Source organism: Carassius gibelio, chromosome B8, assembly GCF_023724105.1.
Source record: "Carassius gibelio isolate Cgi1373 ecotype wild population from Czech Republic chromosome B8, carGib1.2-hapl.c, whole genome shotgun sequence".
NCBI lineage: Eukaryota > Metazoa > Chordata > Actinopteri > Cypriniformes > Cyprinidae > Carassius > Carassius gibelio.
In genome coordinates, this window is record NC_068403.1 from 10954043 (window position 1) to 10972454 (window position 18412).

Sequence of the window (18412 nt, forward strand, 5' to 3'; positions counted from 1 at the left end):
GTATCATGCACATTCAAGCCTATCTTCAAAAATGTGAGTGACAGTTAAGGGGTTAATAAGTACTGCATTTTCTTTACTCGTCTCATTTTTGTATTTGCAATCAATACGTGCGTAGTAAAACTTTATAATAATAATAATAATAATATAATAATTCATATTAATAAACTTTATTTTCTATAGCGCATCTAAATGTAGATCTCAAAGCGCGGAACTAAACAAATAATACACTGTATAAAATAATACAAGCAAAAATATGAAAAGCAATACAAATAAAAACAACAACAAATAAAACAATTAAAAAAATAAATAGTACAAATGTTTAATTAAAAGCTACCCTAAAAAAATTGTTTTAAGGCGAAATATAAAAATGCTATGAGTTTTAGCATGCCTTATCTCAATAGGTAAAGAATTCCACAGTTTTGGAACTAATGAAGAAAAAGCCCTATCGCCCATCAATCTTAAACTGGTTAATCGAACAGTTAAAAGGCCAGTTTCAAATGAGCAAAGGTCACATTTAGTTTTGGTTTAAACTCCATAACCGAACCATCAATGGGCAAAGTAACCGACCCAGCTTTACGTAATTGGTGGGTTGAGCCATTGAGCATAAACTCAGTTTTTTCACATGTGACATCCATTCTTTTATCATGGAAATACATGTGGAAATAAAATAAACAGGCACAGTGTCATTAGGTTTAGTGTGTATGTAAATCTGAGTATAGTCTGCATAAAGGTGAAAATTTAGACCAAGAGATCTCAAAAGCTGACCAAGCGGAAAAATATAGATGTTAAAAAGCAAGGGGCCCAAAATTGATCCCTGAGGGACTCCAGATTGCACAACACCAGTTTTAGACCTAAATCCACCCATAGACACAAATTGCTTACGATCAGAATATTCCTAATCATCTAATATTCCTACTGTCTGTCATTCATGTTAATCAAACAATAAAAAGAGAGAAAATCTCTCACTGCTCTTGACTAAATCATTTTTGTAACTTTAATATGGAGAAATATTTAATTTACACAGTAAAGAATATGCAGTGTTTTTATACATTTGATTGCTTTAAACAATATATGTAGCATTTTTATTTATTTGTTGTACTATATATATATATATATATATATATATATATATATATATATATATATATATATATATATATATATATATATATATATATATATATATATATATATATATATATATATAGCTTATAAACAATAATAGCTAATAAACATATAGCTATAGTCCTATAGCTTATAAACAAATTATAAACTATAGGACAATATATATAGGACAGTATATATATATATATATATATATATATATATATATATATATATATATATATATATATATATATATATATATATATATATATATATATATATATATATATATATATATATTGTCCTATTGCTTATAATTTGTTTCTTATTCTTATTTAATTTCTGACTGTTTACTTGTCTTCAGTGTGCTTTTTTTTCTTTTTCTTTTGCTAGTATTATTAATATTATTATTATTATTTTTGCAATACTGACACTGGTGACAAGAATTATGAAATTTCTGTGGTATCAAAAATTCGATATCACAAATACCTTACTGAAAGCAAGAATAATTAACAAAATAATGAAATAAAATTACTTATATTATGATATAAGATTTTGTCATATCACTCAACTCTATTGCATATTTAAAATATATATATGTATATATATATTATAATTTATTTAATAATGTATTTTAATAAAGGGCTACTACATTTTTTTTTTCACTCCCAGGACTCTCAGAATTAGTTGACTTTGTAATAATACCCACAGTTCTTTTCTCAGTTGTAAAGAGACACAAGGTTGCTTAAATAATTCGCCTAATAAATCACAGACTCTGTCTTGGAGTGCATCCACATACTCTTTAAATATGTATGTATTGGCTGAATTCACATGTGCAGGTAGATGCATCTGTGAAAGTGCGTCACAGTAAAACTGTGTGGGTGGGGAGAGAACATGTGTTATGTGTGTAATGTGAGCTTAAATTCCATTAGCACCCAGATCAGTTGTTTTAGTAGTAAGGCTAATGAGGCGTGTAATAGCAGATTCTGATAATGAGCTCTGCAGATCTAATTAGCACTGAGAGTCACTTTAGCATCTGCGGAAAAGTCCTAAGAGATGCAGACCAACACAACACTACAGCTCAAGATAAATGGACTGTTTTCTCCAGCATCCCAAAAGCCATTAGATTTGATTACCATTTAATAGTTGAGCTTTTTTATTGTGTAACCATTTGGAGTAGTTATTTAATGACATTGCCATTTAGATAAAACACTTCATGTTTATCGTTTGAACATGACAAATGTTAATCTGATTTCCATTTTAACCAGGTGTAGCACTGAAGCAGATTCACCTGCTTTTAAATAACATTTCTTAACAATTAGAAGACCGATTGCAATGGTTATTGTGGTGCCATGCAGAATTGCTGGAAGTCAAGCTACATAGATAATACAGTTCAACTATAAATAAAAAGTAAAAAGGAATCCACAGGTCTTCATTTAACCAAACCATCAAAATGAACTTATTAACTAAAATGAACAGGACTTCCCAAACATGCATCATTTCCTTTGAAGCTATTCATTTTGAGCACTTCTGATAGGAATGACACTAAAATGACCACCACAAACAACTGCAAAACACATGGGCTGAGAGTTCCTCACCACACACAAACACACGGATGAGTGATCACGTTCATACAAACACTGTAAGACATAAACAGTGGCCTGTGTGCTTACTGGAACTGATTGCTTTAGCACCTGTGATATTAGCCTTGTCATTTATTAGTGTCATATGCATGTCAAATCAATAGCAAAACAAACCTGAGGCTATTAATGAAAAGACAAATGCTCCCCATCACATGCAGAGTGTGTATTAAAATCGAGAATGGTGCCTGGGCTGTGGCCATCACAGGAAATTCCTAGGGATGTTTTCAATAAGAGCACAAAACTCCACGCAGCAGTGAGAAACCAGGCAAATGAGAACCTCCTGAAGTGCCACACACACATTCTCTCCTTTCTCAGCAAACAGTTAATTATATGCAACTGAACATGTTTGAGAGGCACAATGATTTGCATTAATGTACATCAAAGTTTATAATCATATGGCATTGACCTATGGCATATAGGTGGTTTTTATGTAAGATTTATATGTGATTGTTCTAAGTTTATTAGTAGATTCCTAGCGGATGTGAAAAACTGATAACTGCATTTTGTGTGTGTGATCTGTACCATAAACAGATGTGCCAGGGTGGCATGTTCCCGCTTATCCTCTGACCTCTTATGTAACTTTGCAGGCTCTCTCATAAGGTCACACTCACAAAAGAACAAAGCATAACAGATGAAAGGGAATAAGAACCTTTTTCTTATGAAAAACAGAATTGACACAAAACTAGTCTTGGTTTTAGTATATGTGATACTCCAAACCAGCAGGGAGCAGTAACTGCTAGCAGTGTTGCAGTTCTACTAGAGCAATTTAAAAGAATAGTTCAACCAAAAGGGCATAAAATAGAAATCTACCTTATCTACTTTCTATGCATGTTGTTGATTTTATTGTAAATTTTGCATCCATGCTTATTTTATTTTTAAATTGTGCATATTATATTTTAATTATTTCATTTAAAATGTCATAACTGCATCTTCATGTGCTATTATTGTAAATATGCATTTCCCAGTTCCCAAATTGGACATGAAATGGTATCGCAAGTCATATTTTCAAACGGGAAACTCTGAGATCATTTTGAGACCTGAGCTTGCATTCAGATCTGCCTCCATCCGGTTCATAATCGATGGATAGAAGAATGTTCCCACCCTAAATTTTTATTTCTTAGAAACTTCTCTAATTTACATTTAACAGACACTTTTATCCAAAGCAACTTACAGTGCATTTTTTTTTTTTTACTAGTATGTATGTTCCCTGGGAATTGAACCCACAACCTTTTGCGCTGCTAACACAATGCTCTGCCACTGTGCCACAGGAACATATAGGAATAACGTTTTTCACTTGCACGTCACAACGTCAAAAAAAAAAAAGCTACTGAAGCTTTTAGGTATTAAAAAGGACACAAATGCACTATAAAAGTATCATAAAAGTTGTTTTTCATACCTAAGCTATTGGTTAGTGAGTTGGTGATCACTGTGACTGATTCAATGAGTTGAACTCAAAAACATCAAATCATTTAGAATTTTTGTCAAATTCAAATTAATGAATCGTGAATGAAAGTACATGTGCCAAGTAGAGCTATGCTTGATTTTTCAGATGAACACTTTGGAAAATGTATGGGAAGATGTATTTTTTTGTACACCAGTCCATTCTTTGTAACTGCATTGTGGAGACATTTTTTTTCTCTTTTTGTGTGCCACAGAAGAAAGTCATACTGCTTTGGTACAACGTGATGATATAAATGACATACACGATGACAGAATTTATTTTTTTCTTTGGGTAATCTATCCCTATAAAAGCTAGGCATTCGGTTTCTACAAATTGTGCTTTCTTTCCAACTCTGCATTATGAGAGTCAGGGTTGAGGGTATGTGCGAGTGCACGTGTGTATGATTTCCCAAAAGGGTCTTGTTGCCTGTGCCATGGGGCTTCCTGTAGAATCAAAACATGCTATTGCTGTGGAGCAAAGATGGATGGCCTGTTGAAACCACTTTACCAGCATAGCGTGTAGTTTAATCACCCCTGCAAAGCCTCATAGAGCACTCTGGTAACTGTAGAACCCTCCGAGCCCAGGTTTACAGCTGCTAATTTTGCTTTCTGTCAGTAGTTCTGACTAGGTTCTGGATGAAATGGTCTAAGTGAAACTGAGCAACTCAAACAAGAGCTCTAAGTAGAGAGAGGCCTAGCACACAAGGCAAAGATAGACCAACTAAAACCTCAGCCATCCAACTATTAAAGGGGGGGTGAAATGCTATTTCATGCATACAGAGTTTTTTACACTGTTAAAGAGTTGGATTCCCATGCTAAACATGGACAAAGTTTCAAAAATTAAGTTGTACGTTTGAAGGAGTATTTCTGTTCCAAAAATACTCCTTCCGGTTTGTCACAAGTTTCGGAAAGTTTTTTCCGAGTATGGCTCTGTGTGACGTTAGATGGAGCGGAATTTCCTTATATGGGCCACAAGGGCACGTCTGCCGGAAGAGCGCGCGCTCCCGTATAGCAGAGCACTGAGAGCAGAGCATAGACAGTAAAAGAGCAGAGGCATTCACTGATCAGAGCGAGAGTGTCGCGAAATGTCACAAAAGGAGTGTGTTTTTGGTTGCCAGGGCAAGACAACCCTGCACAGATTACCAAAAAAAAAAAAAAACAGCATTAAGGGACCAGTGGATGGAGTTTATTTTTATAGAGCATCAAAGGAGTTGTGCAAGTGTTTGTGTCTGTTCCCTGCATTTCGAAGATGCTTGTTTTACAAACATGGCCCAGTTTGACGACGGATTTGCGTATCGTTTATTTCATAAGGATAATGCAGTCCCAACGAAAAAGGGCCACGATCATGTGTTGGAACCGCAGGCGGTGAGTAAAACTGCTTCAAATATCTCTGCCTCCTTGTTAGTGCGTCCGCCTCCAATCGGAGACCCGGGTTCGAGGCCCGCTCGGAGCGAGTCGTTTCTGCTGCTGCTCTCGTTCAGTTTCAGCCTCGGGATCTGATTCTGGATCATAAATATACGCTGAATCTGACAGTTAGCCATGGTTTGTTTTGTTTGTTTTTTTCCTCACGGTGTCACAGCTTCCAAACGCTCTCAACGCAAAAGCCTACTGGCGCTCGTGATTCTTTAGCTCCGCCCACACGTCACGCCTCCAGTCAGTCGTGTTTTTCCGGGAAAAATCGGTACAGACTGTCTTTCTCTTATGAATATAATAAAACTAAAGACTTTTTGGAGTTATGAAGGATGCAGTACTACTCTATTGGTACTCAAGATTAACAGGATATTGAGTGAAAACGAGCATTTCACCCCCCCTTTAATGTTGATTTTGGGACATAGAGCATTGATAAGATATATTTGTAAAAGTCATTATCTTTTTATGAATTGTTTATTTATTTTTAAACACCGGAAAGGGTGGCATCATGTTAAATTGTACTCCATTAACACATACATCAAGTTTCTCACACACACTGTAGAAACCTCAGATTCACCCCATCCGTGCTAATGAACGACACACAAACATAACCATGCGCTCAAAAGCACACCACGGCTTTCCCTCAGGACCTTGATGCAGCACTCAGGAAACATTAGCAGCATTAGCTTGGAATGCAAATTAAAACAAACAGCTCACACTCTCACAGATGAAAGCAGCTGTCTGTCCTCTAACTGGGTCTCATTCACTATTAAATGTGTTCAAGTGTTCTTAGTTATGCATGTACAAGGCTATTGTGCAAAATTCCCACTAGATTCAGAACAGGTGCGTACACACATACATTTCTATTCTCATTCTAATGAATCCAGATTATTCTAAAGCATGTGGCCAGAGTTAGTTATTAGCCCAAAATCTCATATTCTCTGTATACACTCTCTCTTTCTCTCACTATATAAATAATATATGGATAAATAAATACTTTTTATAATAATAATAATAATAATAATAATAATAATAATAATAATATATATATATATATATATATATATATATATATATATATATATATATATATATATATATATATATATATTCAACTTGTTTGATTGATATTGGGAATGATCTAGTTACTGAACAGGAGTTTTTACGTACATGTGCTGTAACCATAAAAAAAAATAAAACCCACAAAATAAATGTAATTGCAACCTCATGATTGATGAACCTGATTATTACTAATTTCATGAAAATAATGCTTTTTGTAAGGAATACATTTGTCTCACAGACAAAGAAACACACGCACACACACAGGTGCACTCAGAACATTAATGAAAGTGATTTGTTCTCAGTCGTGGGAAAAGTTCTTAGGACCATTTCATTTTACTGCCATCTGGGGGAGATTGTGTGTGCGTTTGTTTTGTATGTGGAGCTGAACCTATTCCTAGTCAGTGTCAACTGACCTCATCTTCACTTTGTTACGAGTGTGTAAGTGTGTGATGGATGGTTTAGGTTTTGTGTGACTCACCAGCTCCGAAAGCAAAGAAGAAGCTGTGGGTGGGGTTTCTCTGAAGGAGGGCAGAGACGCGGCGGGCCATTCGTTCATTGCGTTTGTAAATGAGTTCATGTCGCAGGTAACTGTCAATCTGCTGTGCCGTCAAGCGCTCGTGAGCTGGCAGGGAACTGTTGATGAAATGTGGAAGCTGAGACAGAATGAGAGAGAGAGAGGTGTTACTAAAGGCCTGGCATGGATCGGAGTCTGTGTATAAATGAGAAACTGGGCAGCTGAGACATTTATGCCACTTCGTGGAACGTGACAGCCACACACATAGAAAGACTGTTTTACTGTCTTGGACTCCACATGAACTGATTGATTTGCTGCAGGGTAAAGTGTATGGGAAGCTTTCTACAGCTGGCCGGTCTTTCTACACAGTCTGCTATGAATGGTGAGGGATAGACATAATAGATTGAAGTAGAAAAAGGGAAATAAGGAATAGAAAAGGAAAAAAGCGAAGTGAAATCCAATGTGAAATGGTTTGATGTGATGTGGCGACGTATTTCCTAATGAAATGACTGAGGTTTTCCACTTTTTAAAACATAAATAACTAAACAAATAACCAGTGGTGTTAATGAACGTTAGTCTTTCTTGACATCTTGGCCACAGTTGTAATAAATAAAGTATAATCGATTTCCTCTTTTAGATTTAATATAAAACTATAACATTACTATCAGTAAAACATTTACTGCTGCTAGAGTAAATAAAATAAAAAAATATGTTGTTTAAAAAAGATCCATAGCACTGCAATCTAGAGTTTTCAGTGTACAATATGATTTTTTGGTTTTTCAGTGCTTTTACAGCAAGTGCATTGAGACATTGTTACGAAAATGGTAGAAGATTGTCTAGATGTGAAAGTTCGTAACTGTAAAAAAAAAAAAAAATATATATATATATATATATATATATATATATATATATATATATATATATATATATTTTTTTTTTTTTTTTACAACAAAATCATATTGTACACTGAAAACTCTAGATTGCAGTGCTATGGATCTTTTTTTTTTTTAAATTTACTCTAGTAGCAGTAAATGTTTATATATATATATATATATATATATATATATATATATATACACCTTCTCATTCAAAGAGTTTTCTTTATTTTCATGACTATCATGACTACTGAAGGCATCAAGGGAAAGAGAATGCCAAGAGTGTGCAAAGCAGTAATCAACGCAAAGAACCTACAATTTGACATATTTTCAGTTGTTTCACACTTTTTTGTTATGTATATAATTCCATATATAATTCCATATGTGTTAATTCATAGTTTGATGCCTTCAGTGTGAATCTACAATTTTCATAGTCAACTCTTTGAATGAGGTGTGTCCAAACTTTTGGCCTGTACTGTATATTATATGTTGCAATTAAAAGAATTTAATTCTTAATCATAACAAGTTGCAGTACAAAAGATATAGTCACAATTTTGAGATAAAGAGGTGCAATTATATGTCAAAGGAAAAAAAAAATCATGCGTTAATTGCAATTTTGAGATATATAGGGCAAATAACTTTTTTATTTATTTTTTACTTGGGCTTCCATATGTTTGGAATCCATCTTTGGAATTGGAAAAGTGTGTATAGATCTTTGAAAGAGAGCAGGACATTAGGGATTATATATGGTTATGGAGCTCAATTCTGGACCTTTTGCTCTAATTGATGGTCGGAAACACAGCGCTTCCCATGTCTTGACCGGCTATACATACACCAGAGATGGTGGGGGGGGGATAATGGATAATGGTACAGGGACGGAGGAAGCAAGAGAGACTTAAAAGGGAAACTGTGAGGTGGCCTCTTGTTAGAATCCAGAGCTCTGGAACGTCTAAATACTATGTGTGTGTGTATTTATCCATACGCCCTGCTAATGAGAGAACAGTTTGGAAATGGAGAGGCAGGGGGGTAAATATGGCTATACACGTGTGTTTATCTGAGAGATTCCTGCCTGAGCTGTGCACTAAAGAACTGAAGTGCAGTGGAGCAGAAAGCCATACATTTGGCTCCATTTTGTACGTGTGTGTGTTCAGACACTGATAGATGAACTGCTGTACCCCTGTAAGCATCCAAACCACTTTTACAGAAGGCCTTTCCTGTAATGCCCTCTTACACAAACCCCAAACCCCCACCAGCATAACACACAGTAGAAAGCCTTCAGTGTGTTGAAGATCTGAACAGGGTCTGTGCAGAAGCTGGCGAATGGAAGTAAAGATGGTTATATATATTATGTAATAATCTTAAATTATGAAATGTTGTAGATAGAGAGTATGCAATATTTATATAGTAGGGACTAATATACCTTTACTAAGACCTAACTCACAACTGACATGTAATGAGTTTATGTTCACATTATCCTTGAATGTGGTTAAGTTTACTGCCCATAGAGAAAGTGAGAGTTCTCCGAAAAATGAAAATTGGGTCATTAATTACTCACCCCCATGTTGTTACAAAGCTGTAAGACCTAAGAACACAAATTAAGATATTTTTTGAGAACTATTTTACCCTCCATAGACTACAATGCAACTACCATTTTCAAGTCCCAGAAAGGTAGTTAGGACATAGTTAAAATAGTCCATGTTACATAAGAAGTTCAACCTTAATTTAATGAAGCTACAAGAATACTTGCACAAAGAAAACAAAAACAACAACTTTATTCAAATATTTGATCTCTTTTTTTGTCAGTCTTTGATGTGTTTATAACATTGGCAGTTCTGTTGCTGTCTATGCAGGATCAGAAAGCTCTCGGATTTCATCAAAAATATCTCAGTTTGTGTTCTGACCATGAATAAAGGTCTTACAGCTTTATAGTGGTGAGTAATTAATGACAGAACTATCCCTTGAAGAGAATTGAGCAGAGGACTCGACTTAAACTAAAGTCAAGTACTTGACTGGAGTTCAGTATACTGGAGTACAAGAGCAGAACAGAGATAGAATGAGGAAGAGAGGCATAAAGCAATGAAAGAGAGAGCACAGATACCTTATCAGGCAGCAGAGCCATTAGCTGCCCTGCGTCTGACCTCTGCAGGAAATATGGAACAACAGAAAGATATTTCCTCCCTTCCTCGTCTTACTGCTCCCTCGCATTTTTCCTGAAATGTTTGTTCTCTCTTTCATTATGTGTGTGTGCTGTTGCTTTAATCTTTTAGCATATTGCAGGGTGAAGTGGAGAATTATAGGCCATTTATCAGAAGTAACCTTCTGCTGCTCAAACTTTAAGCTCATAATGACTCCAATGCATCACATACATACTCACATGATGTATAGAACAGGACCAGGCTGTGTTTTTGGTGCGCATACCTGGGATGTGTCATGATTTAAGATGATGGAGTAAAGGTCTCCACAGTTGTAGTGTGTGATGAGGTCCTCAGTAGTGAAGGCGTCCTGCAGAATGCCTGCACGCAAACTCTCATGCTGCAGTAGAGTCTGGTTTAGAGCAAACAACACCTGCAGACAGAGAGAGAGAGAGAGAGAGAGAGAGAGAAGGGGGGGGGGGGTCAGTCATTCTGATCGCATAAAATACACAAGTGTAGTCATTCTCACTCCTGGCACACACAATATGATGTCACATCAGACATCATGTGTTCACAAACACACTCCTTATTTATTCATACACTATAAACATAGTCCATGTGAACATTTTTTCTTTTAGGGCCTCTCAGATATTACGCCAGGTACAACTTTGTTGTGTAAGCCAGCCAATTTCTAAAAAAAAAAAAACAGGTATGAGAGAGAGAGATACAAAAAAGACAGGGAGTGCTCCTTTAAAAACAGCTCTATCTCCAGGGTCCAAGGGTCGTAAATTTACAGTCTCCATTAAAATAAAAAGTAAACCCTCTTTAGAGAGAATTTATGGTGTGCAACAGCCACAGACCACAGCGACACTGCAGCTGTCCCAGACTCCTGGGGTTAAACTTCACACTCCCGCCCACTGCGCTCTCACGCCACGGCTGACTGGCTGACTCGCTCGACTCCGGCTGTCAGTCAAAGTTAAGCGTTTTGACAGCAGAGCCTGCTGGAGATGGGAGGAGGGGAGTTTTTTCCGTTATTTTGCATGGAAAGGTAGATTGAATTTCACGCTGTCGTGCATTCTGCTGGCTAACACGTTCATACCCGATCATGTGTGGTCAGTTGATTTGTGTACTTGATTACACCTCTCTATTCTGGCTGGGACCCGTCACACTAATTGCCTTGGAGATTTACAGGGAGGGTGTGTTTGTGAGCGTGTGTGACAGAAATACAGTAATGAAAATGGTCTATGAAAGCAGTGATGCTGATTGATTTATATACTAGCTTAAAGGCTACAGAAGATTTAGTCCCTGCTTCATGCAGAAAGGTTGGAAATGAGAGTCTGTGCTGTTCGATTTAGCACTGGGAATGAAATACAGATTTCTGTTTTGCTCACTAGTCTGGTGTGCTTTGCCTACACTGTGAGCATCGCCAACAGCAAACCAAGCTTAACATCACTTTACAGTAAATATTAAGTTAATGTTAAGAAAATGCCTCTCCTAGAGTCTCATCTTCTCCACATCAGTTCTTGTCCTCTCTCCATAAATCTGTGGATTACAATAGGAGAAAAGTAAATATATATATATATTTTTTTAATTTCATATTTTTTATATGAAATTATATAGTGCAACTAATTACTTTCTCAGCATAGCACTTTTTTGCAGTAGTATAGCTAACTGTCTTTTTTGTTGCTGTTATTTTAGTAATATTTATATAACAAACTTACTTCATGCCTATTAATATTATTAACATATTGGTTTGGATATCCCTAATCCTACCCAATACCTAGACTTGACAACTTACTAACAATTAATAAGCAGTGATTTAGGAGTTTACTGAGGCAAAAGTTATAGTTAATTGTAGTTAGTCATAGTTATTAAAATTGGAAAAAAAAAAGTGTGACAAAGTTTTTATTTTATTTTATTTTTATTGCAGCTGAATTACTGAAAGCTATATGTATGTTTTTTTTTTTTTTTTTTTTATTTAACTTGCTCAGCAGAGCCTGATGTTAAAGGGGGTTTGGAAATACTATTTAAACATTTTTTAAACAATCTATTTCCAGCCTCCTAGTGTTGTGCAGATCTTTGTCACGCTTCCAGTGCGGTAATCCAAAAATGGACCACGATCAAACCAGCACCAGAAGAGCACGAATGCACTCCATCTATCGCACTTCACATCCAGCCAGCACTCTGTGCTCTGAGCCGACCCCCTGCCGGCCTTGTAATCGCTGGCCATTTATTTCAATATTGCGTGTGTTGTTTTATTGTCTTCATTTTTTACACTGCCATGTCATGTCGGGGTGTTGCCCTCCTGTGCAGATGTGCTCTGGCTCCGTGTGCCACGGTATGTACCCACACATGGGAGCTTTATAGTGATGCCAGCTGCTGCAGCGGCCATGGCATGCTCAGATTAGGAGACGGGTGTCTGACCCATCTGCCTCGCTTCTGTATTGGTGCCAAAAATGAGGAGTTTCCCTTAACCTTAAGCACATTCCATGTGAGAAATAGAGAGATGAAAGACGACTTGGATGTGATAGATAGAGGGATTAAAGGATGGGACGGCAAGGACGAGAGCAAGCCAGGAAAGAGAATTGGATCATTCTGTGCTCTTTTGCCATTCATTTGATGGACAGAGTGTGAGAGAGCACAAGACATCAAGGCCTGTGTGTGTGTATGTGGGATAAAGGATGGCTAAAGTGTGTGAGAATGTTCCATTTGTTGAAGTGTGAACACCCTTTAGCATTCATTGTTCTAAACAAAAGCATATTTCCACAGTCGCTTTCTCACTGGTAATGGAGATTTCACGGGGCGGTAGGTGTGCGATCCACGCAGATGGACTCTTGTGTGTTTTTTGACAAGTGAGAGGCTTCGTTAACATTTGGTATTAACATCCGTTTTGGAAGTCATTTTAAAACAGGATGATGCCAAGATTTACATCATCAGATGATTGTTAAGATTTACATATAAAATAAACCTAAAAGGTGTATTTGGGAGAAGGAGTGGTGATATTTTCCCCCGAGACGGATCTTAACCAGGTGTAAACGGGACCAGATTCTCACGGGCTGATTAAACACAGAAACCCTTTAGCAAACAACAAAGTTTGGAGAACCCAGTCTGCTGCTGGATTGTCTGCCCTTCACCCAAGCATTGCATTCCAAAATTTCATTAGCGGTTTGGAGAGAAAAATAGAGAAAAAGACCAAGGAGGGAGGGAAACACAAAAGAAGAGAATGTTAATTCCCATGTAATGTTCCCAAATGAGAGGAGGAAAAAGAAACATGCTATTTCATTGACACGTGCGAGCATGGAAGCAGTTGACTTCTTGTTCATTCACGTTCGCAGATTTCTTTTTCCAGTTCAGCTGGTGCAACATATGGCACATGATATTAGTGCTCCTACACCTTCATTTCTTTGTTTCTGTCTTTTGATTCGACTCCCCAGCATTCACTCGCTTGTCTTCATTGTTGTTTATGGAAAGTTCTGAAGTAGAACAGAGGGATGGATGGAGAGAGGATGGCAAAATAAATAATTGCTGGCTGCAAACGCATGTGCACCACAGCTGGAAGTGATTTAGTCTCTTTTAGAGTGGTCAGAGGCATTATGGGAAGAGTGCAGATGGGCACAGGTGCAGTTGGTGGGCAGTGTGAGCCAAAATCAGCTCAGCGTATCCAAGGAAAAACAGCAGTCGAGCACAGCTGACCACTTCAAACCAACATCCTGTGGATGACACTTGCTCTTTATTGGTAATTAATTAGAGCTTGTTTTCTGTTTCTTTTTCTCTGCACTTTGTTCTCACTCTTGACTGCCTCCTACACAGAGATTTTGTGGATTAGATTGGGATAACTCAAAACATACTACATGGCATGCAGTTATTTTTTTAGTTTCCAGTAATCTTTCAACAGAACATGTTTTTCACAGCAGTGCTGGCCGAAATTTAGAATTAAAAAAAGGCACTTTTCCATTCTTGTGCATGAATTTGAATTAAAATATAAAAAAATATCACAACATTTAGAACGTCATCTATCAAAATTGGAATCTTTTCATTTTATACGATGTTATGAACTATTAAATATTAATTACTCCATTAAAAACTACACTTTTATATATAAAATAATATGACTTTTTTGGGCATAAATTTGAATTGCATTTCCTAAATTAACATGTGAATTCAAATTCTGCTTTTAAATTAATTCCAGTCTGAAATAAATTTTAAATTCAGTTCTGGATGACGCTCAATCCTATAGATCAATGAGAGTGAGTTACTGGAAATATTTAGACATTTTAATGTTGTTTGACATTCTTCTAAATAATTTTGTGTAACTTTTCAATTTTTTCTCCGTGTCGTTGGATACATTTCATCAGATGCAAAAAAAAAAATCTAAAAGTTATGATATGACTATGATATAACATCTTCAGCTGATTGAAAAATATTTGATTTGTAAGAAGTTCACGCAGAACAGAGAAGACCTTTTGCGACATATGCTTATAAGCACTTTCTGGACCAGGTTTTCTTTGTTGCTATCTTGCATACTAATTTTACATACTTTCCTTGTCTTGTCTTTTCTTTTAGTCCAGGAGTCTGAATTACTGCCAAGAGAGGTTTGGTAGCACATCAATGCCGTTTGGTTTTCCTCTCCTTCCTGGCTTGCTAGACAAATCTCTTCATCTCTCTGTCTAATCTCTCCAATGCAGTCGTCTCCATCCTGTCAGTCTCTATGTCTTGAACCCGCTGTCTGCCCGCAGTGACCATCTGTGTCTGTTTAATAAGATCATGGAGAGAGTTTCTGTTTTCCTGTCTTTTATTTTCTCTCTCACACCCTCTCTCTCTTTTTGCACTTGTCCAAAAACAAACTCTGCCATTTGACTTGGCAGCACCGGTAGTCTGGTAGTCTTCAGCAATTCTTTCCCTTAGAGGAAAAAAAAAAAACTGAAAAAAAGAAAAAGAAAGAAAATAATCAATTATTGCTCAGTGCTCTAGCTACTTATGTGCTGTGAGGAGAATAAAAGCGGGAAAAGACCAGACCGTATGAAACGTGAAATGGTACACCATGCACAGAGGAACAGAAGAAGAAAAAACACTCAGGCTGGTCTCTAGGAGCTGAGGGAAAGATGGAATGGAGGGACGAATAAACAGAGAGGGAGAACAGCATTGTTGAGAGGGGTCAGAGGTCAAATAAGACGCAGCCTTCTGAAAGCCCATCGCTCTGAACAAACATGCCAGGAGAGATGAGCTGAGCTGCATGGGGCTTCAGGACATTTATTAAACCCTGTGTGTGTGTGAGGGGTCAGGTTCTGCTGGCCTTGTAGAGGGGGAGATCTGTTAGGACAGGATTTGTTTTCTAAATGACCTTACGATTTTTAACATACAACACCTGTGTTTTCATGTTCTGGTTCGGAGAGGACTGGGATCTGTGCTTCTCTGGATTTGGGTGTTATGGAAGGGCATGTGCTGCTATGGATGCAAGAATCGTAAAACCCTTTTAAATAAATAGAGATGAATACATGTATGACCAATACATGATATAACACATTATCGTTTAAATGTTTTTGGGATGATTTATTTATTTTATTTTAAAAGAAGCACTTTTATGCTCACCCTCATTGCATTTGTTTGAGAAGAAAAACAGTAAAAACTGTATATTGCAAAAATTGTATTACAATTTAAAAATGTTATGTATTTTAAAATCAAATTTATTTCTGTGATGGCAAAGGTGAATTTTGAGCAGCTGTTACTCCTGTCTTCAGTGTCACATGATCCTTCAGAAACCATTCTAATATTCTGATCTGGTGCTCAAGAAACATTTCTTATTATTATCAATGTTGAACTCAGTTGTGCTACTTAATACTTCTGTGGAAACTGGATGGAATGTATAATAGTTTTTTTTTTTTTCTTTGCATTTATTTGGAATGGAAATCTTTTGGAACATTACAAATTCCTTTCATGCCATTTTTTGATTCATAAAAAAAAAAAAATTCTTTCAAAATAAACAAATAAATAAAAAGTACTGAACACAAATTTTTGAATGGTAGTGTAGTGAATTTTTCTTATAGATCTTAATCATAGTAGCACTATATTAAAGTAATGAAAACGAGGCTGTGAAGGAGAGAAGTACAGCATGTTGTTGATGCAATGGATCATACTGTTGTTTACCAACATAACAAATATTCAGCTGACGAAACATATTTATGAAAAATAAAAACTCCCTCAGACAGTTTTGAAAGTTGTGAATTATGATAGTTACATGCTCTAGGACCTTTATTAGTCTATCCCTCACTGCCTCATTTTCATCCATATTAAATTTAATGTCATCTATCTTGACTAAGGTCTGTTGATTTAAGTACTTCAATTTTACTCAGACAGTTGCCAAACATGTATTAAACCATAATAAAAGTGCACCAGGCTGAATAATGAGAAGTGATAGAAAGGACACACACACACACACACACTCAAAACAGTAGGTCGGTAATTTGCAAAGTAATTTTTTTTATCAGACCAGTACAAGAAAAACATACGTGCTTGATTGCTTTAAAGTCCAAATGTGCCTAACCTCCACAAGAAAGACTAGGCAAAATAGTGAATATTATTTATAACTGAAAAATGAAAATATGATTTTGTTAGCGATAAGGCAGGATTAGGGAATAGAAAGTCTAATTTATTCGATATATCCACAATAGAAAGCTATGGAAATTCCTAACTATTTTAGATAAACAAACATCTGCGTCTGTGTGTACTGTACTCTTGCATTGATCCTTTCACATTAGGATAACACAAGGATAGCTGCCCCTCCCAATGGGAGAGATAACTGACTCCCACCGCTCTTTATCAGGCCCTGGGGCGTCTGATAGCATCTAAACCATATGCTGCTCATTCCAAGCAAGAGCGAGAGAATAAGAGAGAGAAAGACTGAGAGTCCTTCCAACTTCTCTCTTATCTAGAGGACAGGTTTTCGTCCGTTTAATGCCCTCAGGCAGAGTAATTCTCCTTGAGTGATTTGTAGTTTTCACATACTCTTGCTGGAGGGTGTGCTGAAACATGAACGTAACCCATGAGTTTTAATATGAAGATCGATGTGCTGAGGAAACTGGGACACAGACTCCTACTGCTGCCGTTCATTCATACAGACAGACAGACCTGTGTGTGTTTGAGAGAGACTAAATGAGAAGCAGACAGTGACATTGTGTCATGTTCTCCTGCTCCGAGTCGCAGATGAGATCTGGAGCACAGCTGGGCTGCTCCCCACCCAAACCTGCAGTCTTATCAACATTACATCCTCTTTTTAGCTCTCTTTCTGTTTCTGTCTATGATTCATCCTCTTCATAATGTTTATTCTCCTTTCATCTGCTCCCTGCCCTTCCTGTGCCATTTTCCTTTCATGTGCGTGTGTGTGTGTGTGTGTCCACTAATGTTGGCCAAATCTGAATGTGATTGAATAGTCAACATGTAGGTGTATTTCATGTGCTCCAGCTGGTGTTTGGAGAATGCACCAACTTTTTTTTTTTTTAGCAAAGATACCATATTGCCACTTCTGTTTTTAGCTAAAAGAGAAAATCAGCAGAATAGTGGAAAAGAAACCATTATAAAATGTTCAAGTTCATTCTTTTATTAGTTATTAACCCTCATGTAGTTCCAAACACAAAAGACTTTCATTTATCTTCGGAACACAAAGATATTTTTAATGAAGAGAGATTGATTGAGAGATTTCTGTCCCACCACTACTCAAGTCAATACTTCACCCAATTCTATGATGATTCAAATTATACTTAAGTAAACTACGGTAAAATAAATCAATTATTGATTTATTCATGGATTTCTTTTACTTTTTGAATAGTCAGTGTTTTGGATCAATGCACTTTTAATTGATGGTAAACACAAAAATACACCTTAGCTACTGTACTTTATTGTCCATTCAGTTTTGTTGAACTGAAAAAAAAGAAAAAAGAAAATGTATTTTCTTATTTAATAAATGTGCAAATAATGATTTTTTTTTTTTTTTTTAATTGGATCATGGTGCAAAGCCGGCATTCACAAGAAATGATTCAGATGTTGATTTATAGTTTTATAGTTATTTATTTGTATAGGATTTTTTTCTTACAAAGAGCATTTTAAAAAAAAAATTTGACCAGCAAAAGGGAATCTTGCTTATTTTTTTCAGTTCTCTGTGAAAATGAAGTGCTGTTGCACTATGAGTGTCCCAAGTTCGAATCCCAGCTTGTTGACCTTTCTCGATCCCGCCCA

At 36.4% G+C, this 18412-nt stretch overlaps 1 protein-coding gene across 5 annotated transcripts in view; it reads right to left on the reverse strand.

The window, feature by feature from the left end:
- Positions 1-18412, reverse strand: part of LOC127963899 (metalloprotease TIKI2) — a 56678-nt gene that overhangs the window by 10805 nt on the left and 27461 nt on the right. For all 5 annotated transcript variants that reach the window (XM_052563992.1, XM_052563991.1, XM_052563994.1 and 2 more), the window contains 2 exons: positions 10470-10616; positions 7141-7315 (listed from right to left, as the gene is read on the reverse strand). In XM_052563992.1, coding sequence (XP_052419952.1) covers positions 7141-7315; positions 10470-10616 — 322 coding nt within the window. The remainder of the gene's footprint in view (positions 1-7140; positions 7316-10469; positions 10617-18412) is intronic.